General features: G+C 40.0%; 1 protein-coding gene across 19 annotated transcripts in view; it reads right to left on the bottom strand.

The window, feature by feature from the left end:
• BAZ2B (bromodomain adjacent to zinc finger domain 2B) overlaps window positions 1-24447 on the bottom strand; it is a 309197-nt gene that overhangs the window by 84775 nt on the left and 199975 nt on the right. For all 19 annotated transcript variants that reach the window (XM_061608686.1, XM_061608687.1, XM_061608682.1 and 16 more), the window contains 7 exons: window positions 17423-17584; window positions 15704-15897; window positions 13522-13734; window positions 10661-11056; window positions 4127-4763; window positions 2615-2914; window positions 1862-1922 (listed from right to left, as the gene is read on the bottom strand). In XM_061608686.1, the coding sequence (XP_061464670.1) occupies window positions 1862-1922; window positions 2615-2914; window positions 4127-4763; window positions 10661-11056; window positions 13522-13734; window positions 15704-15897; window positions 17423-17584 (1963 nt within the window). The remainder of the gene's footprint in view (window positions 1-1861; window positions 1923-2614; window positions 2915-4126; window positions 4764-10660; window positions 11057-13521; window positions 13735-15703; window positions 15898-17422; window positions 17585-24447) is intronic.

Genomic DNA, 24447 nt, shown 5'->3' with positions numbered 1-24447 from the left:
CTCTTCTCCCAGGCATTTTAGCATGTGTTTTTAAATTTGTATATTTGTTTTTAATATTTTTAATATTTTTAATATTTTTAATTGTTGTAAACAGCTCAGAGACGGTATACAAATGCAATAAATAAATGCAACAAATAAATAAATAAATTCAATCCCCAGCATCTCCAAGTAGGGCAGGGAGAGACCTCTGTCTGAAACCCTGGTGAGCCACTGTCAGTCAGAGTAGACATTACTGAGCTAAATGGGACAATGGTCTGATTCAGTATAAGGCAGCTTCCTGTGTTGTGTTCCTAGCCAAGTAAATCGGCTTTCCATTTTGCCAGTAAGCTATGATGTCAATAATGACGACGATGATGAAAACAGAAGAATAACATTTGAATCTAGGAGTGTATAGCTCCCATAATTTCTGATGGGAATGACCAATGAGTATGCTGGCTGAAGCTCATGGGGGCAGGAGTTCATCAATATCTGGAGGGCACCACACTGTGCACCCCTGCTTATCATTTCTTGTATAAATGATGTCAAGCAGCTGGTCTGATAAAGACAAGAAATAGTAACTGCTAGTCAGAGTTAATGGCATTGGGCCAGGTGGGCTATAGTATAAGGAAGGTCTCTCCAAGACACATGGAACTGGACATATTTAACATGCAGAAAATTAAGCCCCAGGCAAAACTTCCTCCTGCAGTCACACAAAGGCCAAGAGCGACCCCTTAAGGGCAAACAACTGCCAGTAAGAACAACAACTGCAGCTTCAGTTTACTGAAAGGAGTATATGTGGAATCTGAGCAGCTGAAGCAAGCCAGGAGAGTTTCAATGTAAGGGAAGAGTAGCACATGAGCTGAAGTTCCAGATTTCAAAGAGAAAGGGTGAAGTGTTGGAAACGGATTCTCAGCCAGGATCTAGTGAGAAGTAACAAAAGAGAGAAACCCCTAAATGAGGCCAAAGGAAAATACACAATTCATTACCAGGTGACTAGAAGTAGGAAGAGAAGATGGAAGCAATGATAGATGTCAATAAGCAGAATGGATGTTTCAAAAACAGTGAATGTTTTGCTTCTCCAGCATAGGTTGCTATGTTTTGCCAATAATCTGGCTGCTTGGACCCCAAAGTTGGTAAGCCCCCTTGGAGAAAGTCAGAGGGATGGATCTGCCTATGATGCTGCTTAGCACTGTGAATCACAGGAAGTGTTCTAAATTTCTCCAAGAATATTCACCTCATCAGCAGATTGCATATGACCAATGCTACCTCTCCCTCCATCACTCCCAGAACGTATTCTGTTATTTGTGTGTGTTTGTGTTCTGCTTCTTTTTTCAATCTGAGATCTCAGCTTCTCAGTAAAGATTCAGAACGACACATTACAGGGAAAGCATAAAGATCCCAACTCTTGTGTTTTCTGCATATGGCAAGTGTGAGGGATGGGGGTGACTTGCAGAGGTGAAGCAGCAGAAGGGAAGTGGCTTAACCCACTTAAATCTCAATTTAAATAGTCTAGCATGTTTTTTTTAATAGTTTTCCCTGTTTGGCCCCAAAAGTGGATGTAAGCTTGAAAGAGTAAACACATCACCTGGGGTAAACAGAGGGTTTTCAGGAGATAATTTGTGGGTTTAGGTTGACTTAAGTCCCTTCCCACTAACAAATTCTCTCCTATATTTATGCAGCCTTGGCAAGCATGGGTTTGGGAACTCGCATTTGCCAAGGTATACTTTTACCCTCAATGTTGATAACAACTTCTGTATTCCCAAGACAGCAAACTTGGTGTGAAAATGTAGCACAAATATTTGTATCACAAAATCATTATCTGTTAAGCACGCTACAACAAACTGATCTGACAAAATTTAATTCAGAATTGCATTTTACGTACCCATACTCCATAGGAATGCGCAATTCTCGCTCATCTGTTACTCTTCGCCTTTTTGAAATACCTTAAATAGAATTTAATCAGTTAATTTTACAATGAAGCAAACTCAAATTACAATTAGACAACTATGTTCTGCTGTATTTGACAAAAAGGCCAACTTAGCAGAGGTTATTTATACCTGCTTACTTGCTTTCTCTTTGCAACCACTGTCTTGTCAAAAAATAAGCAAAATAAAAGAAATGAACAAATTACAATTTGCTAACAATTGCCAGAGTCTATTCTCATATTCAAGAGTTCAAAATAAACTGATTAAGGAATAATAGTAAATTAAATAATTCTGTCCTGAAAGCACTTACTTCAGTAAGTTTAACTGAAATCCAAAACATGCATTTCCTCTTCATGTCCCAAACCACAGCAGTTCCGCAGCCAACACAACTCAGTGTGCCTGTGGCTTGTTGGACTGCTGACATGACAAGACATGACATGAAGTATTTCTATTGATTTCCATAGAGCTTATTTTCACACAATGGACACCCTTTAGAGATTAACGCTCCAGGCTTTTATTGAGATTTTCCTGTTCAATGGCTTTTCAAGTCCCAGTCCAATTTTTCAACTTCCCAAGTTTAAAAAGCAATTGGGGAGGGGTACATGCATTGTGAAATTCTCAGAGGGGGAGGGGGAATCTGGTGCTCACGAGGAATAGTTTACACACAAGTTACAGAACAGGATTTTGTTATATAAAATAAACCACAATACCACAGTGGGTGCTTGAAGAAAGCCCGGAAGAAGGTGTGCCCACAAAAGCTGGTGAGGGGGACTCAGGGCATAATACAGCTGGAGCAGAACTTGGTGTCTTTGCTACTTGGAGATTAAGTGGTGTTGAGCAAGCTGCAAGGCTGACGGAAGAGCTTTTGGCAGAGGAAGCAGTTTTGTTCAACTTAATTGAAGACTTCTCTCCCTCCGTGTCAGTCTCCGATTCATCTGGCTCTTTATCATCTTCTTCCTCATCATCTTCAGATCCTTCGGTATCGGACCCTTCTGAATTACTATCAGATTCTTTGGGGAAATAGAGAGGACTATGAATTACAAGATATTGATGTGTTCCCATTCCACTATTCATTCAGACTGTGAAGAATATTAAGCAAAAGAAACATGGGAATTTCAAATACTGCAGGCAACAACCAATGAAATGTCATGTATGTTTCAGACCCATTTATTGGTTTTAAATTCTGATTCAGAAATATAATCACCTTATTCCCAAGAGCCTGGCATTACATAAGGCTCTGGCATTCAAAAGAAAACCCTTTTCTGACCTGCCCACCTTATGGCCTAGTCAAGCACTTAGTAGACCACAAATGTATGGTTGGTGGAGCTGCAATACTGCTCCACCAACCATACGTTTGTGGCCTACTAAGTGCTTGACTGGACCCCTCTGCTGTTGTTTTAGGGGTTTCTTAGGCCTTGCGTGAGCTGGCATGCATGCCTGGTAAATAGGCAGCATGTAGCTTGGATATTCACCAGGTGAATAACATACAGCTCTTCAGTGACTGTTGATAGCTCAGAAACCGAAGCTGCAGAACATGCCAGCTCTTTCCCTTACTTTATTAAGCAAAGTTTAAGATGCTCTTTATGTAAAATTTTAGATGGTTTGGGCTCTATTACATAGTTTTTAATTCAATTGTTGACTACTACTTGGGGTCTACAGGACTGCATGTGATACAACTTCATAGGAATAAATGTCCATCAGAACTGTTACAGGCTTTTAACACAAAGTAAAACTTACCATTAAGAAAACCTTGATTATTAACCCTAACACCACAATCCTATGTAACTTCACTACGTCCAATGGGGCTTACTCCCAGGCAAGTATGTACAGGATTGCAGCCTGAACTATTGAAACTATCCTCACAGACTCTCCTCATGCACCTCACCATACCCTTCTCAAGGCTTTACACACTAGTAATAAATCTCCACACTCTTTGCCACTTACCCATTATGTCTCATACCAGCTACACTGCTCACTCCTAACTACAGTCTCCTTCCTTAAAGATCTATCTTGAAAGCAGCATTAACAGCATTTTCTATAAGCTAGCAGTTGGGCTGGCTCATCATTTAATCATGCCAGAGACTATCATTTGCATATAGGAACCAGGATGGAAGAATGAACCTCAGAATGATTACCCATGGCATTTGCAGGAGGGAAGAAGAAAGAGTGCCTTTAGAAGGCTGAGACATGCATTTAAGACAGTTTCTTTAAATTTAATAAACCTGATTGACTATCATCAGAATCCTCATCTTCATCTTCATCTTCATCATCCTCATCCTCATCGTCATCGTCATCATCTTCATCATCCTCATCCTCATCATTTGAATCTTCAGAATCTTTACTGCTAAGAATGTCTGAATCTGGTCCTCTGAATTGTTCAACTAACGGTTTTGTGGAAGGATGGTTGTGTTGTGTTTTTACTGCTGTTATTGTATTATTGCTGACTGCCTTTTCCTTTGTGGGGCCAGGTAATACAGGAGAGGTAGAAGACATAACAGGTGTCCGGTTGCTTGGTGTCTTTTTCCCACACGTGCTTAAATTTACTGGTGAGGAAAGGGCTATGTTGCTGGAAGTAGATACGTTTTCAGTGACCTTGGGCTGGGATTTGGATTTGGTGGTAAGTGCCAGAGGAGCCTCTTGAATGACGCTCTGAATCACTCCATTGGGCTGATGATTACCTAAAAGTGCATTGGTCAAGAAAGGATTAGAATGGTTGTTTTCTAAAGAGGTGTGTTTTTGATGAGCTGGTGATGAACTAGTTGGCTTTGGATTTGATACTCCTGTGATAACCTTCTTCAGGTTCTTAGATGATTCATGTTGTTTCTTCAACTGTGCTGGGAATGTCTGTTTGTACTGTTCCTGGAGAAACACAAAAGACAATAAAAGATATAACTAAGTACCATAGGAAATGGCTTTAGCAGGTGGGCTCTGAAACATTAACTTTAAAAAGACAGGCAGGTAGGTAAAGATCTGTGTGGGCAAGTAAGCTATCTGAGTTGCCTTGATTAATAAAGACTGACTAATTGAGAGCTGCGATTCACTATGATGGTTGTAGGCAGAGAAAGAAGCAGAATGCATTATCTGGGCTTATCCACATGGGAGCATTTCTTCATAGCAAATACACTGCTTTTACCGTCATAATAGATTTGCAAGGTCCACACTTTGTGCTCAATGGTAGCTTCAAATCCATTGTTTTCCATTCACACAAGTAGACGTTCCTCTGAGAAGGATTAGTGTCACTGTTTCCTTGTGGCCCCACCTTCTAATTTTAAATTTTTACTCCCTCCGGTTGCTGTTACTGGCCACGTGAAAATATTTTTGACCCGCACAGTATTTCCACTCCCTCCTACCCCCACCACTTCGTGAAGTTTAGCAGTTGAAAAGAAGTGGGGTCATCTGCTCCTCTTTCTCTGCTGCCTCTTGCATTTTCTGAGTTATTTTTTCCCTGCTGGAAAAACAAATCAATATAATATTGATATTTTAAATAAAATATCAGTATTGATATTTTGAGAAAATAGCAATATTGATATTGATTTTTGAGGTGATTTTTTAAAAAAACACATACCTTAGATTTTTTAGGGGGGGAAAGGTACAGAGAGATGTTACTTCAAAATTCTCTCCACAAAGACAGAGAATATGAGAAAGAATGATAAAATCCAATGGCAATTCCCATCACTAGTTACAAGGATTGAAGCAAGTTTACTCGGGGAGAAAGGGAGGAAAGAAAGGAGAGCTGCAGCAAACTGTGAAGGGAGGAGGACACAACAGTCGGAAGTTGCTGGATTAACCACCGGAAACAAAATGGAATTCATGTGGAGAGTTAGTGGGTGGAAAAAGGGAAATAACTGAAAGTGATGATTCACCCGCCCACTAAAAACCATCAACGCAAACTGTCTTCAAAGATGTGTGGAGTGGAGTGGAGCCATATTGTTCTACATTTTTCCTATTATCAGCGGATTGGGTTAGTATGGATTTACAGGGGGGAAACTGTGTGATAGCTTCTGTTTGCCAGTAATGTCACGTGAACCATGTGAATTAAAAGGAGACGTGAGTAGCACCAAACACACACTAAACCACCATGTAGATGAGCCCTCAAGTCATTCAGAAGGGTCACTACTAACAATTCAGAAAACAGGGTTAAGAGGTGTTCCAACAGTTCATGATGGAAGATTCTAGCCTCTGATACATTTACCTCATAAGGGCAAAAAAGAGTCACAAAGATTAGTTATGAAAGAAGGATGAGGCTCCAATCCTGCTGCCCTGGAAACAAGTCCTGCTATATATAATAAATGGGGCTTTCATCTGAGTATAAAGGATTTAGGAATTGGGTATAAGTATCATAAGGCTTAGGGTTGTAGTAGAAAAGCATAATGCAGGCTTTAATAGGTTAGCAGCACTTGTTTCAATCTCCCCTGTCCTGTAAACCTTCCCATTCAAAACCCTGTTGTCAAATATAATCCAAGTGATTGCGCACCAACTGAAATCACAAGTAATGCCTAAAGTTTAAAACATGTAGCACTGACTTCAAAATACTTGTATATAACAAAAAACAGGGGCTAGTAACTGAACATTGTAACTAAGACTCAGAAAGCATGAGCAAGAGTAAAACACAAGATAAAATCCGATGGTCTCTTGAAAAAAAGTGACACAGAACAATATATGTTCCCATAAAAAAGAAAAAAAATAAAGGGTACCAATATGCAATTTGAGCATGCTATCAATTCTTGTTCACTATTAATATGGAACTCTCTCTACTTTTGTGCAAGTACATTTGGCACAATTATACTGTGAGCATGCTATTTCAAGGGCAATAAGAATACCATAAATACTGCAGAAAATAATAATTACTGAAAATATAAAAGTAGTAATCATAGAGGATTCCTCATAGCAGATTTATATTCTTATTGTAAAAATGTCAATTAAGTAACTAAGGCTGCAATCCAATGCATGTCTATTCAGAAGTAAGCTCCACTAGGTGCAATGGGACTTACTCCCAGGTAACTGTATTGGATTGTAGCCTAAAACTAACAAAGAGGAAGTGTTTAGGTTAGACACTTCTAATGGAGTGAATTTTTAATTCCAATCCATCAGTGTTTCCTAGTTAGATTCCTAATTAGCATCTGCACATCAAAAATCCTATCAGTATTCATATTGTAACATATCTGGACTTTTTTGAAAGCTTCCACACTTGTACAGAACAGCACAGGTTCAAAAATGCAAAAATAAACAATGAAAATCCACCAATATAGTGAGAGCGCATAATGAAAAATGAAATGCCACTTAACTTTCTTCCTGAAGCCCAATTTTTAAAGACATTGTTAAAATAAGAACCTTGGTATTGTGTTCATCTTAAAATTTCTAAGGTTGGTACCGCAAGTCCCTCTGGAGTTCCTTTTTTTGCTCCCTTTTCAAGAGAACTGTAGTCCATAAATCTAACAGAGATGTAGGATATTCCAAGAAACCAGGAGGAAAGGGAGTGTGAGTGACCTGGGCTTCTTCTTGCCTTGCTTGTGAGTCTCACTTAAAGAAAAAGACATTCATTGTGTCTCTGTATTGGCAGACTAGCACCCAGCACACACCTCTCCCACTTTGGACAAGACCTGGAAGCATGGGAGAGAATGTACAAGGTCATCTCTTACCACTCTGGACTCCTTTGGAGGAAAGGCAGGATATAAATTTAATAAATGATATGCTTACTAACTAGAGCCTACTATCAGGGTTGGCTCTGCCATCAGGCAGAATGATGTGGCCACCTCAGACGGCAAACCCTTGGGGAATGGTGGTGAGGTGTTGGAGGAGAGAGCTGTGTATATCATGTGGCTGCTCTGCACCCCTTAAGCTATCCTGCTGTCCTCAGGTGCAACATTGGTGTAAGTAAGATACAACTACCAATCCAGGTGGCTTCTGTGTATGGAATGGGGCAACATTTTGCACTATGCCTCAGGCAGCAAAATGTCTTGACATTTCTGTGATAGTGATAGCACAGAACTGACAGTGCTTTCATGGGCTGCCCAATGCGCCCTGTAAAACTATCCAAAGCAAAACACATTTCCAAATGATTAAGTGCTACACTACGTCTGTTATTCACCTTAGTACTATATTTGTGGGGGCCATTATACTCACTGGTGAATAGTGCCACTGGACAATATAGCTAGAGGTGGTACTAAGGATCTGATACTCATTCTGGATCTTTCCACTCATTCCTTCTCAAGGCTGGATGTTTTATGAGAAACTCAAGAGCAATATTTAGTAGCTAGGAAATTATATTACTTTTCTCAGACACTGCATTTATTGCTGTAATTACTGTGTGGAATGTGGTTATCCAAATGTCACGGGATGTCCTACTGGATTTAACTTAGATGTGGTGTTCATGATGAGGCACAAAGCTCTACCACTTTCTTTTGTTAATTGTCCAGAAGTGACGTGTTCCCTCACAGAAGAATTCTATCACCTTCATGTTCAAGTAAAGGTGCTTCCAGACCCTCAGTTTATTGAGAGATTGGTGTTCCTCATGAATGTAGGTTTTTTATCCATCCATCCGTCCGTCTTTGGCATCAAAATGCCAGGCCTTATTTTCCCCCCAAACTTTTAAAATGGGTTTTGCTTTTTCTAAAAACATTATTTGCAAGTCTTTGTACTTCTCTCTTTCTTTCTTGGAGAGTATTATAGCAAAACTTAAAGGCTTTTGCTTGCTTGTTAATGCCCAGGACCTGGAACAGCAGTTGTCATTACACCAGTGCAGAGTTATGGCCTAGTTCATACAGGAGGATGAACTTTCAGCATTAGGGATTATGTTAAATTTACCCTATTGAAGGAAAGGTTGTGTGGCAAGGCTTGAACCCTTCTGGCCTCAGCCATAAGGAGCCAGGTTATCTCAATTATGTTGTTTCTCTTTCCAAACTCCTCTTTCCTACCCCCTTCCCCACCAAACACACTTCACCAGAGAAAACAAAAGAAATCCTTCCTCCTCTTCAGCCTTTTATATGTGGCCTCTTCAGTGCTGGCTTGTGAACACGCATTTACTCATGAGTGGGAGTGGGTGTGTCAGAGAAATGTTCTGACAGGAAGAGCCTCCTAGCGGCTAACTCAAAGGCAGGGCAACTGCTTCCCATATAGCTCCCATCTCAATTCATCCTTCTATCTTTTCCTTCCTCCACTGCCCTCCATCACAGAGCTCTCTCCTATAAACTGGAGTTCCATGAGGATGGAGGTGCCTTCTGAACTTTCACATCCTAGTTCATACATTTGTCTTGAGAATTGACTTCACTTGCAAGATGGGAGGAGCAAACTTGCCACCTTTCCTTCCATTATGCAGATACTGGCTGTGTTCACATGTAATGATAAGCCAAGACCCTTAGTTTTATAATACATACTGTGCATGAGCTGCACACTGGTGCACCCAGCCCTATAACTTCTGTTTTGGTCCTCCCCTGGCATGAGCAGATAAGAAACCAGCTTAGTGTCACATCCAAATCAAGGATCATGGCTTGTTTAGCTCAACTAATTCAGAATTTGTAAGCCAACAAGAAACCTTGTTCTGAGTCTGGCTAGCAAGCCTGGCTTCTCAGGGAGAAACAAACCATGATCCTAAATTTGGATGTTACACTAAGCTAATCTGCCACATCAGAAGAGAAGCAAAGTGGGAGTGACCAGGCTGCATGAACCAACACACAGGCCATGCACAATATGGTTTGTAAAGTTAAAAGTTATTGACTCACATCATTACATGTGAATGCAGCAACTGTCTAGTGAAACCTTACCAACCTGGGGTCCTTCAGATGTTTTGCACTGACCATTTGCCATGCTGGCAGGTGATAGGAGTTGGAGTCCAAAACATTTGGAGGGCAACAGATTGGAGAAGCCTGGCCTAGTAGAAACCAGGCACTCTACCTGAAAGTCTGATGGAGCAGAAGTCCAGGATGAATGTGATTCTTCCAAAGGGGATAGGGAATCATGTAAGCTTGGCCTCTGTTTGATTTGGAATTCATATGGAGCAATATGTTTCTGCTATATGTTACCTGCATGGAGGAGAAAGGGGTGAGCAAGTTCCTCCACTGCAGGAGCAACAATGTCAGCTTTGGAAAATGCTCTACACCAGTTGTCAGGATATTCATTAAATTTATATCCTCCCTCTTCTCTAAGAAGCTCAAGGTACTGCAACATGGTTCTCTCCATCCATCTCATTTTGTGCTCACAGAAACCCTGTGAGGTAGGGTCAGAGCTGAAAGATGGTGACTTACCCAAGGTCCATGGCTGAGCAGGGATTTGAACCTGGGTCTTCTCAGTCTTAAGTCGAGCATTCTGCCCACTACACCATACCGGCTGACATTCCTCAATGACATTCATACTATTTACTGTACAGGTGTATTTTTGGAGCCCCACAACCGTCAGCTATTGATTTCTGAGAAGCAGCTATTACAGATATATCATGAACACAAGAAAAAAAATCTAAAATATCATTTCAAAATTTTTAAAATTATACAGTTAAGGTTGCAATTGTACACCCACTTACCTGGGAGTACTGTATTGAATTCAATGGGGCTTACTGCTAAGTAAACTTGTATAGGATTGCACTGTAAACCATAAACCCATTATAGTATACAGTTGTAAAGCAAGTTATAGTATTCTAACCTTCCACTTGTGCAACTAAAATATCAACTTAGATTTCTACAGATTCAAAAACAATCATAGTCTTAATGGAAAATAAACCCTTCCCCAGAGCAGAATGCATACAAAGAAAACTAAGATCTTCTCACCCGGTTTGATCTTACATCAATGGTCAACAGGCTAGGTTCATCAGAGGTATTTTTATTCCCTGCCTTGAGTAGATCAGGAGAAGGAACTACAAGTTTTAAGAAAGTTTCCTTTTTGGCTTGATTTACCAAAGACAAAGGGTTCACATTGGGCACCAATCCCGTAGACTGTATTACGCTTGTGTGTTTGTTCACAGATTCCTCCTTTGCCTGAGAGCTTTGGAAAATAAAGGGAAGCTGCTGTGACAAAACCTGAGGCTGCTTCTGCTGGGACTGGAATGACGGGTGAGTCTGGCTATCAGACACAAGAGGTATTGGCTGGTGTGTTCTCTTTTCCTGGGGCTTTTCGTGGTTTTTTTGTCCATCTGCTTTCATGTCTGGTCCACTATGCATCAGCACCTGAAAACACAGAAAAACTATATTATGATTGCCCTTCAACTATAGTTTCCTGCTTTAAATACAACATAAAAAGTGGAATACAAATATAGTGAAATAAATAAAATATTTATGCACACACAAACTTAAAATTAAAGAGGTAAGTCCATAAGGATTGCTAAATCAGTCCCACAACTACTCAATTAAAAAAGACAAGTACTGCCACTGACATATTCACAACACACACACACACAGCAAGAACTATAATTTCTTTACTTTGTAATAATCTTAAAATAACCTTACAGTATATCTTCTTCAGCTTATTTCCTGTAAGGTCCTTTTGCTATGAGAAGTTAAGGTTTGGGGGGGGGGGAAGAGCTTTGAAAACAGTTACTTTTGAACGTATGCCACACTATTAACCTAACGGAACACTGAGGTTTACATTCTAGTTACTGGTTACTGGACAGTGTTAACTGTTATGTGAGGAAAAGAGCAGCTGTAAACAGAATTCAGTAGTCATGGCAACACTCAGGACATCTGAACCTTTGCAACACAGATTAATTCATTTGCCTGGTATCTATTTTCCAGGTTTACAATAACATAAAATGGCACTGGGGCCAACCGTTTCATAGAATGTATGTGCCAGCTAATTTCCACCATATGACTAACTCTTTTAGTAAGGTTTCTTCTGCTACTTGTGGTGTCTTATTTCAGCTGAGGAACTATTTTGAAAATGGGCTTTTTTTTAGAGTTTAAGAACATAAGAACATAAGAACATAAGAAGAGCCTGCTGGATCAGGCCAGTGGCCCATCTAGTCCAGCATCCTGTTCTCACAGTGGCCAACCAGGTGCCTATAACTAACTATATAACTATATAACTATGGTTGCTTCTACACCAGCTATTTATTCTGGAAGAGACATCATACATTCACTTAATTTTTACACACAGAGATGCCATTGCCAACCCTGGCAGTCAAGTGTTTGCTGTGTTATTTTACTTTTTTCAGACTTATTTGGTGGTATTTCTTTCCTCTTACAGTACAATTCCAGTATCAGCATATTCAGTATGGCTTGGCAATGCACAAATGAGGCTTTTCAGGTTTATCATTCCTTTAATTAGTAGCTTCCTCCCCACCCCTCTCTTTTAAAGCACCTAGTAAGTTACACCTTGGTCACTTGTCATGGAATTCCTTAATTGTTGATTAGTTAGTTCCTGTTCATGTGGCGGAGGGAAACTTTAATTTCTCATTTTCTCTTCATAGCTAGAGAAAATGCTCACTATTGTATTTTTATTTTTGCTGTTGTTGTTAATAATAAAATTTATATCCAACCCTTCCTTCCAGAAGGAGCCCAGGGTGGCAAACAAAAACACTAAAAACACTTTAAAATGTCTTAAAAACAAAACACTTTAAAACATATAAAAACAAATCTTAAAACATATTTAAAAAATAACTTCAAAAATATCTTAAAAAGCAATTATGATCACAATTGTTAAGTTGTGCTCATAAAAAAACCTAAAAATACAAAAGAACACTTGCTCTGCTACCAACAGGATCTAGTAATTAGAGGCATCTCATCCAGCCCATAAGGAACAGGAAGTGACTAATTAACAGCAATTCAGAAATTGCAGGGGAAAGTGGGTTTTTAACTGAAGGGGCTTACTTCTGAATAAATAGTGGGATCTTGTGCATGGGGACTAGCATTGGGAAAATAATTTACATAATAGGTCCAAATTAGGCACAATATTAATTGCATAACTGCAATTAATGTCTCTAGTTTTTAAAGCTCTCATCATAATCAGGACCATGGGCATAGAGGGTAGTAGTGAACCCTTTCCTATTACACTATGGTCTGGGTGAAAATCCTGCCCGAAGCTGCTATTAGTCCCTGGAAGGAAGCGTCTATTAGCACCAACAAAAGTTTTCCTCACAGGGCTAATAGGAGATTTGAATATTTTCACTAACGTCACAGTGTGCAGGGAAAGTCTTAACCCCTCCCCACAATCCGCCCACCCCTGACTGCAGTTTATAATTTTAAAATTAATTGCAATCATGCAATTAGTGACACAATTAAGTAGCCTTTAATTGCTACATGGAACTGCTGCTTTCACTCCACAACCATCTGACTGCAGAAAAGCAATGCCCCAACAGTGCTAAATGGCATGGCCCTTAGGTGAAAACATCCAATAGCTCTCGCTTTAAAGAAAGGTTGGAAAACCTTCAGCCTCTAAACCAGCTCAACTAATGTTCAAAGTTCTGAGAAATGGTGACCATTTTTGTCCATCACTGTATGGCGCACAATGTGTCATATCTCATGCATGTGGTGATGGTCCTATTCTCATTGTTGGGATTGGGCCAGCATGATGAAAAAGAACAACTAACAAAATATGTCCAGTAATTAGTTTCTCAGTCAATGCTATATAACTACAGAGACTGGCCTTTAAAAAAAATGACTATTCAGCAACAAGGCAGATCTTAGCATTACTACACCTTGTTCTTATTTTTCTGCTGTGCTTCACTCTCTGAATCAGAGTCCTCATCTTCACTTTCTTCAGCACTTTGATCTTCCTCTTCCTCCTCCTCCTCATCTTCTTCCAGATCATCTGAGTCACTGCTACTAATGCCTTCACTGGAGGTGTCTGAAGAGGAACCAGAATCACTTTCACTGTTGCTGGAACTATCCACTGCTTTCTTTCTAGATTTCTAAGAGGGAAGATAAAAGGCTGTGCATTAAAAATAGTTTAAATTATCTGAATCACCAACCCCTACTGATGGGATCACAATTATTTATTTATTTATCTATTGGGACTGCCGACCAACCAGGTGCTCTGGGTGGTTTACAAAAATCAATAAAGTACAGAAATCCAGTCCAATAATATAATACAAACAATGCAAATAACATTAAAATACAGAAACCAGCATACAGCACAAAATCAGCATACTCAGAGGCCAGCATCAAATCAATTAAAAAAAAACAGCAAAGAGAGAAAGCAAATTAGTATCCAGATCTAAAATGCACTAAAAATGTAATTAAAAAACTTTCAGATGCATTTCACTCTTTTATAGTCAACATGCGCCTAAGGATAGAGAGTTGGGCTTGAAGCATATGAACTATGTTCAGCTCCTGTCTCCACCATGATTTCATCATGAGTCCTTGGATGATTTGCTACCTTTTAGTTCCCTATATGTAAAATAGGAATATTTGTGGCCTATGCTGGAGGAATGCTGTGAAGCAAAACAAAAGAACTGCAAGAGAAATGGCGACTCTGAAGTGCTATGTAACTGATGTTCATGCTGATCTACTGGGCAGTACAATTTTCAAATAATTTGTCTCAATCAACCAGTTCTTCCAAACTGTTGCTTATCAAAGTTGGGAGACCACTCTCCTTTTGAGCTCAGTGGTATGAAACTGCAACTGTTTTTATGTCAAAGTAACTAGAGCCTGTGCTTTAACCCCTATCACATCTGGAAAAACAGTATTATTAGGCATCTGCTATTACGTATTATTGTTGTTCTGATATGTGCTATTGCAAAAGGAGAAGTAGACTGAAAACAGTGGAAGAGAGATCAGCATGTGGAGTAGGCTTACACACACACATTCTGATCAGCAACCCTATACTGATGTAGACACATATCTGAACACAAGTCATACAACAGAGTACCCAATTTGGATTGCAAGGTGTGGTTGAAGGTATTCATTTCTGTCCGCAGAGGAATATGCGCAGCAAGGTGTATATCCAAACATTGTTTTGACCTGTGTAGAGATTTAGTTAATACCAGCTAGTGGAATTACTGGGCATCTATTTTTAACATTCGGTCTAGCTGTAAAAATCCAAGCAAATATACAGCTTGTCCCTGGTTAGTTGAAGGTGAGACTCATTAGGTTCAGTGTAACTTATGCCCAAGCAAGTGTGCACACGACTGCACTTTCATCATATCACCACTACCCAATCAGAATCCTAACAGTGACTTTACACAATACATATATTACAGTATCAGCCTGTGTGCCAATAGCCCTGTTTGGGTGTTTTACTCATGAGTTAATCCAATACACAAGAGGGACTGCACTGAGTAGCCCCACCTCCATGCCATGTGCACTGATAATCCCCCTTCCCCTGGTGTCTTCAGGGAGGGGGGGGTCTTCGCATGTATAATTGTACATAAGAAGGTTTACATGTGACCTACCTGGAACCATGCACAATTAGGGTTCCAGGTTGCATGGAAGCCTTTGCACATACAGCTGTATGTACCAAGCCCTCCCTCCCTGCAGATGTTCATGCTGTACACTCTAATGCCAGAGGTAGGGCTAATTTGAATGCATTACATGAGTGGTGGGTCTACCTGGCACGATCCTGCTCCCCTGCTCCCTTGTGCCATGTTGGATGAGTGAACCACCTGAATAGGTCTAACGTGTTGGATATTAATTGCTATACTCTTCAAACCTGATCTAGTTCTTCTAACTGTGCGTATTAAAGGCGTTGCATGCAACTAGTGGCCTTTCAAAAATATGCACATCCCTATCAGCAGACAAATCCATCAAACGTCATAGGACTGTGTGGGTGCCGATCCCCATTAGCATTGGCTCAGCACTCAGTGTCCAGTCCAGACCATTCCCCTTGCTAGACTGAAGTAAGTGACTAAGACTAAAATTAAGATTCCTCACTATGATTACCTTATCTTTAATCTTGTCAGCTCTGACATCCAGAATCTGGTTTTTATTTTGTTCCTGGTTACATTTGCGACTTCCTCCTACTGCGGTTATAACCTTTGCTTGTCCTGCAGAACTTGCAGTGGTGGTAGATAATACAGACGTGTTGATGCCTGATACTGAAGTGGTACTGTTCCCATTTACTGATCCATTAACACCTTGAAAAATAATTTTTAAAAGAAAATTGAACTTGCGTGCACTAATTGTAATGGGGTGCATTTTAAAAGAGGGTTTTACATACACCTTTGAATGCTATTAAATAAAAGAAAACAATAAGCTCATTTTAAACATGTTTTAAAACATCAAAAATAGTGCTAAATGGAAACAATCAAGTAATTTCAACTGCAATAGTAGCAATTTTACCAAGAATGGTTAGTCACATTTCTACAGCAAACTTTCTTAATCTCAAGAGCAAAGATGTAAATAGGGACAAATTACATCATAGAAAGGTAATTAAAGAAGCATGCTATGAAACATGAAAGATGCTATGTAATTAATGGACCCTTCTCATAACTGTTTAAGAAAAAGCTGAACATGTGTGCACCCATGCATGTCCTTGTTCCAGTCATCAATGGCAGCAGGTGTGAAACCAAAGAAATATACAATGGAAATTATATGAAGCTGTCTTATACTAAGTTAGACCATTGTAAGCTATCTATTTTCACTAGCAGCAGTTCCTGAAGGTCTCAGGTCCTAGATACCAAAGACTTTTTAACAAGACCTGCTAGGGATTAAACCTGGGACTCTATGCATACATGCAGGTCTGTGCTCTACCACTGAGTTACCATATATGGTTTATGCATAGTGATGTTGGACAAATCCAATTGTTTCAATGCAACTGCCTGCCGAATTAACTAACTGTTCTGTTCTTTTTTATATTAAAAATGTATTTGCAAGGGAAAGGATGCACAGTGACAATGCAGATGAACTAATATGGGCTGTTTATCCACAGTACATATGTTGAAAATGGATTCACTACTTAAATAAAACACAGAAAAAAATCACCCACAGCTCCTAATGGGAGGGAGGGATATAAATTTAATAAATAAATAAATGAGAGAATTACAGTGACTCTGCACTGATATAAATATCACACGTTTCAGGTACATGCACTAACAAAACAAATGCCACATTCTGAAGACTAATACTCGTAAGATTTTTTTAAAATCTGGCACTTAAATTATAAACATATAGGCTTAACACTTATCTAGTATAATGCCTGGACTGAGTTAATAGGCTGTGGTTTTTATAAAGAAGTTAGACTATCTCCATCCTACCAAGAGGAAAATAAAAATCCTTTACTCCTCCTCTGGCTAACTGCATGAAACATGCAGGCTGCAGAGGTTTAAAAAAGATTAGGAAGAATTACAGAGCAGGAGGACCCAGTGCCTCCTGTTGAAGATCTAGAATGCAAAATTTCATTAACTGTGTTCACTCATTTAAGACCTTGATGAAGGATTAAGGATATGAATTATGGTACGCACAACTGTTAGTGAAATATCCAAACTATGGAGAGCTAAATCCTGATTATCTGCAATATGACCATATGATCCAGGTCAATTAGGAGTCCAAAGAAAAAAGGAATATGCATTCCACAGGGAAAGAGAATCTGCTGTGACACATCTTAATTTGCATTGTCATTTCTAAGTTTACCTTATTTACATCTCATGTTTCAGAGCTTACCTTTCTCCAAACTGCCTCGGGTAGTTTTTCCAGTGGTCCTCAAATGGAATGATGTGGAGTCATGATTTTGAGCAGGAGGAGCAAACAGTGGAGAAATTCCAAGAAGCGATGGAAAGAAAGTTGTACCAGTACGTGAGTGCATGTCTGCATTTCGCCACCATTCTGTACACCCAGAGCAAAGAAAATTGAAAGAATTATTTGAGATTTTCCTTTAGTACAGTTCATAAACAGATCTACTTCTGGACATTAATAGTAACTGGAAGTCCTACCCCTAAAATCTTCAGGTGGCTTTCCCTTTTTTCTTTTACTGATATTTTGAAAGAGTAATCATGTCCACTTATCTCCTACCTGCATTGCTACTTCTTTAAACAGAAACAGGGCACATCTATCATCTTTCAATTAAATATAATCTACTACCAAGAAAGTGAAAATACAATAAGCAATTGATAAGACAGTTTGCGGGCTCCTCCAGATGACTTATTTAGTGAGCATTTATCCTGATTGGCTTGCACAAAGCTTGCACGGAGGTTAGATTGTATCCAATCTTTATCGAATATTCATTCTATTTGTTTGCAGGGAGGTTATTTGACAACAAATATTTATCCTGCATTCTCCCTGAATTGCTTGCACAGTGTTTACACATCTCCCGTGTTCATTCCACATTTTTCAAAGCACCAGAAGCTTTTTTTTTTTGTATAAACTTTATTTATTTGCTTTACAGGCATCTTTATATAACATAGAGCTCTTCCTTCATTTCAAACAGATACCAATATAACAGAACACAGATACAACTGAGCAACATAAAAAGAAAACAAAAAACAATGGAAATAAAAATAGTCTCTCACGGCACTTGACTTATTACCAAACTGATGCATAGTCTAATTGCTTGGGAACTAATTTCTGCTTTCTCTCTGTAGGACAAATACAACAATTATAAATGTTTCCATATCTGCCAGGCCTCTGCAGATGGACAATGTAGAAATATATCTTCCAAAGTGTGTTCAATAAAGGAGTGCCAAACTAAGTAGAAAGAGTCTGGTGTCTCATTTCCTCGTCTTAATTTCAGTTCACGTGTGAGCTTTTCCATTATGGCAATGTTCCAGAGGGAGTTATACCAATGCTCTATTGAAAGATTATTTTCTGTTTTCCATTGTGATGCAATTGTTAATTTCGCTGCTAGTCATGTAAATGATTTGTCCTTTGGAAAGCAGCTTTGAATGTGCATCCTCAAAAATGTTTAATAATAACAATCTGGAGAAAACTGAAAGTGTTCTTGAGAAATCAACAGCATTTCATCATAGATCAAGTGCCAAAAATCCAGTACTTTTTCGCATTCCCACCAAAGGTGAAAGTAGGTTCCGATGTTTCCACAGTCTCTCCAGCATAATGGAGAGGCTGTTGAAAACATGCACAAGATATGAACAGGTGTGCGATACCAACGATGTACCAATTTTAATGAGCGTTCTTTGACATAACTGAAAACGGTTTTAAACTGTTTTGATTCCCACAACCTGCTCCAATCCCCAATCTGTACTTTGGAGCCTAAATCCATTTCCCGTATTTCTTTGAGTGAGAGAGTGGATTTTAGGGTTGTATTAACTAAGATGGAGTATATTTTAGAAACCAGCCCTTTTTCTCCCTTATGTGTATCCTAAAACAACTGTTTGAATTGCACAATAGGCCTTGTTGCTTGCTGTTTTATGTATTCTAATATGATGAAGCTGAGAACCTGGGCAAGAGTTAACCAGTCCAGTTTTATTCCTTTTAATTTAATTGTTCAGCTGATAGCGGTAGGGAATTTACGTAAAAGTCATATAGTCTATGTAATCCCTTCGTACTCCATTCCCTTAATTGACACTCTCTATCAGGAGTGTGGAATTTAGGGTGAGAGGCAATGGGTATTAAGGGTGAAACCATGGGAACCAATTTGTTCTGCCACAATTTCCAGACCTGAAACATACATTTAGTAAATGATTAGTCATATTATTGATAGTTTGCTATTTTATAGAGATAAAAGGTAAGGTCTTTAGTGGTGTATTTGAGGCAAAGTTTATTCTACCCAATGTTTCTCATTTATGTTTCTAATTAAATACACCATTTGGCGAATTTGAAAGGCATTGTGATAGTATAATAAATTTGGGATGCCCCATCCCCCCAAATTTGTTTTTCTGTAAATTAGAGTTTGGGCTAATCTAGATTTTTTCTGTTGGAAAGTAAATTTGATGATCGTGTGTTGCCAGGATTTTATTACACCTCTAGGTATAGTAATGGGTAAAATCTGAAATAGAAATAGGAAACAAGGAAGTAACATCATTTGTAGAGCAGCTATTCGGGCACCAGAAACTTTAGTCTACTTTCATTGAGCAAACCTACATTTCCTGGCATGCCCTAGAATTTCTACCACAAAATACTGACAGTCTGGAGGCACCCTGAGAATCTGCAATTTCCAAATAAAATATGGTCCCTTGAAAGTCCAATCCCACCATAACCTCTACAAGTTTAAGTCAGAATGAGCAACATGGCTGATCTCATCAGGCAACAAGGTAAAGCAACCTGCTACAAGTGGCACCATGAGATAGGGATGGAAGAATCTGTCACTTTCAATTCTCTTTGTTTCTTATTTTTCAATTCTTAAATTCAGCTCTCCATATATCTGCAGCAACTTGCTATTTTTTTAAAAAAAAGAATCCTCATGGTATTTTGTTTTCATTTTTTAGTGTGAATGTCTTCTAATAAACAATTTTTGTATGCACATTTTTGCAAGCAATTTCCCTTAATATAATGCATTTTTGTATGTTACGTTTCCTAATATATGTATTTTTGGACATATTGTTTAGCTGGAGAACTGCATCATAAAATTTGGAGGAGTGCAAATTTTGAAGTATAGCTGTATTCTGGTTCTAAATACTGTTGCAAGACATTTTAAAGTGTTTGCATTAGCAGGGAGGATGGGAGGGGGTTGCCATCTGGGCTCTGCTTCAGGCAGCAAAATGTCTTGGATTGGTACTGATTAGCAACTGAGATTCTTTGAATTTCTGCACTGAGCAGGGGGTTGGACTCGATGGCCTTATAGGCCCCTTCCAACTCTATGATTCTTCAGTGTGAAAGTCTGTAAATGCTCATGTAATTCAAATTCCATTCCATAAGTCAAATTTCATGGCAAAGTTGGGGGTCATTTCTGGATTTCTTCCTGTGAAAAGATGGAACTTAACAGGATGCTGAACAGACCACGTAAGCACTAAGTTACTCAAAGATATATGGTTCCATTACCAGTGTCAGAAACTTCCAAGCTATTCCACAGAATCTCTAACCGTGCAATGCAAATGAGTCCAGATTGAAGGTTCATAGTCACCAAGCTTGGCTGCTTAGCTTATGGGCCTTTAAGGATCTATACTAATGGTGAGCTGACTGTCTGTAATGCATATGTTGCTCCAGCTTCTGGTGAGCTCAGTCTTAACCCTTGCCTGTAAGACCAGAACTACATTTTAAACATTTTACATTTTAAACAATGTTGTTTTTGGCTGCTGCATTCACATCAAGTTGTCTGCTACTTTCCCACAATGTTTTATCTCTTAACATTATGTTATGTGTTTTAATATTGTAACTCACCCAGGGACCTTTGGTGAAGGGTGGGAAATAAATAATAAATAAGTAAGAGCCATAGCTTGGTGGCAGAGCACACACATGGCATGCAGAAACTCGGCATCCCATATTCAGTTCCTGGCATCTCTAAGCAGGATTGGGAAAAGGCTTCTGTTTGAAACCCTGGAGAGCCAATGCCAGACAATGTAGACCAGAGGTCTCCAAACTGGGGTCCACAGACCATCAGTGGTCCATGAGCTTAATTCAGGTTGTCCTTGCAATGTCTGTGGATTTGTGGCTGAAGACAGATCTATCGCATTAAGTATTCATATTGATTTTAGTTGTAGTCTTATCACAATATAAGGAGCAACAAAATAAATTAAAATCAATAAGAATATTATGTTTTATTGTGTTATAATTTCTATGGAATCCAAATTATCGTATAATAAAATACAGTAGGGCCCCGCTTATACGGCGGGTTCCATTCCGGACCCCTGCCGTAAAGCGGAAATCGCTGTAAGGCAGAACCCCACTGACATTAATGGGGCAAGTCGCACGAAAATGCCGCAAAAGCGGCTTTTAAAGAGGGGAGAAAAGCCGCCGCATTAGAGGAACGCCGGGAAGTGGGGCCCTACTGTACAATATAAAAGAAGGCAATGAAATATAATTAAAAATGATACAGCATCTAGCACAGCACATTACAATTGCAACAATAGGTAGAAAAGTTATTATGAAGTTCACCAAGCCTCTCAGTCATTTTCAAGTGCTCCATGGGAAGAAAAGGTTGGGAATCACTGGTGTAGGCAATACTGTGGAAAACTTGGTATAAGGTAGCTCCCTATGTTCCTCTACACCCCATAATACCATCACAGAGAGGAAACTCAAACAATGATGGCACTACAGCACCAGATAAATGATCCCTAACAGAAGAAAGGATGAAAACCTGGTTTAACTCAGTGGTAGAGAATATGCTTTGCACACAGAATCTCAGGAAGCAGGACTGGAAAAGACCCAGAGATCCTATTGTGTGTAGGCCTTCACACAACCTTCTGTAGCCCCATGGAATCAGCTGTCAGAGGAAACAAAACAGGGCTCTCTCTCCGTGTATGGAACTCCTTGCTGAATAGGCCCACAGCATGCACTGATGAACAGATAGCTGACACTGACTGTGCCAATCATCTTTCTGGGGTTTATAAGGTGACTCCCTTCCTCCTTCTGCCTCCAACAGTTAATCAGCAGTGCAAAGCTGAATAACCAACCACCAACAGAGAGACCTTTGTGCACAGTAGAGCCTTACAGCCTGCACCATGAGAGTAGCCACTCTCTGGATTGAGGCCATTGCTGGGTGTCTCCTACATGGAAATGAGTTATTTGAATTGCATAGATAGATAGGAAGATAAATACCGCTGAAATGTTGCAATTCTAGAGCAGCAGTCTCCACTGAATATTTTCTCCACACTATCTGTCTGTCTGTCTGTCTGTCTGTTATTTGATTTATATCCCAGCCTTCCTCCCAGCAGGAGCCTGGGGCAGCAAACACAAGCACTACAAACATTTTAAAACATCATAAAAACAGACTTTAAAATACATTAAAACAAAACATCTTTAAAAATATTTTTAAAAAGCTTTCAACACATCTTAAGAAAAAGGTTAAAAACGTATTGTTAAAAAAAGGGTTAAAAACATGTTAAAAGGCAGTTCCAACACAGAGGAAGACTGGGATATGGTCTCAACTTAAAAGGCTTGTTGAAAGAGGAAGGTCTTCAATAGGTGCCGAACAGATAACAGATGATGCCTGTCTAATATTTAAGGGGAGGGAATTCCACAGCATAGGTGCCACCACATTAAAGGTCGATTTCCTATGTTGTGCGGAATGGACCCCCGGATAAGATGGTATCTCCAAGAGGCCCTCGCCTGCAGAATGCAGTGATCGACTAGATATATAAGGGATAAGATAGTCTATCAGGTATCCTGGTCCCAAGCTGTACAGGGCTTTGTACATCAAGACTAGAACCTTGAACTGGGCCTGGAACAAATGGGCAGCCTGTGCAATTCTTTCAGCAGTGGGGTGACATGTTGGCAACACCCTGCCCCAGTGAGCAGTCTCGCCACTGCATTTTGCACCAGCTGCAGCTTCTGGACCAACCTCCAGGGCAGACCCACATAGAGTGCATTAAGGTAATCGAGCCTACCAGTGAGTGAACAACAGTGGTCAGGCTATCCCAGTCCAGAAATGGCCGCAGCTGTCTTACCAGCCAAAGCTGGTGAAAGGCACTCCTAGCCACTGAGGCTACCTGGGCCTCTAGCGACAAAGATGGATCCAGGAGCACCCCCAGACTACAACCCTGCTCTTTCAGAGGGAGTACAACCCCATCTAAAGCAGGCAACTGACCAATTATCTAAACTCGGGAACCATCAACCCACAGCTCCTCCGTCTTGCTAGGATTCAGACTCAGTTTATTGGCCCTCATCCAGCCTACCACTGAGTCCAGGCACCGGTCCAGGGCTTGCATGGCCTCTCCAGATTCAGATGTTACAGAGAAATAGAGCTGGGTATCATCAGCATACTGTTGACACCTTGCCCAAATCTCCTGATGACCACACCCAAGGGCTTCATATAAATGTTGAACAGCATGGGGTACAAGATGGTACCCTGCGGCACCCCACAGCACAACTGCCAGGGGCCCGAATGACAATCACCCAATGCTATTCTCTGAAAATTACCTTGGAGATAGGATTGGAACCACTGTAAAACAGTGCCTCCAATAACCACCTCACCATGTCAGCCCAGAAGGATACCATAATCAATGGTATCAAAAGCAACTGAGAGATCAAGTAAGAGTAACAGGGTCACACTCCCCCTATCCTTCTCCTGATAAAGGTCATCCATCAGGGCGACCAAGGCCAATTCAGTCCCATAACCAGGCCTGAACCCAGACTGGAATGGGTCAAGATAATCTGTTTCAGCCAAGAGTACCTGCAATTGCTGTGACATACCCCTCTTAATCACCTTCCCTAAAAAGGGAGTATTTGCGACCAGGCGGTAATTGTTGCAGACCAATGGGTCCAGAGTGGGTTTTTTCAGGAGCGGTTGGATCATCACCTCTTTCAGGGCGGCTGGAACCACTCCTCCTGCAATGAAGCGTTGACCACACCATGGATCCACTACTGAAGCTGTCTGGTGCAATCATACAGACAAGACAAGCAATGGCCCATTCATGTAATCTCTGTTCTTAAATTTCTTGTTCTGGGGTAATTCCTTTGGCTTTTGAGTAAGTAGTACAAAACGCCCAAGATGGAGCTGAGAATATTACCATTAAACAATATTGTTGGCCCACATCTGTAGCTTAGGAAAGAACTGTTCATCTGTCATTCACACTAGAACATCCTTTCCCAACCAGTGTGCCTCCAGATGTTGTTGGACCACAATTCCCATTTTTCCT

This window comes from Rhineura floridana, chromosome 2 (assembly GCF_030035675.1).
Source record: "Rhineura floridana isolate rRhiFlo1 chromosome 2, rRhiFlo1.hap2, whole genome shotgun sequence".
Taxonomy (NCBI): domain Eukaryota; kingdom Metazoa; phylum Chordata; class Lepidosauria; order Squamata; family Rhineuridae; genus Rhineura; species Rhineura floridana.
This window is presented reverse-complemented; position numbering and strand designations above follow the sequence as displayed.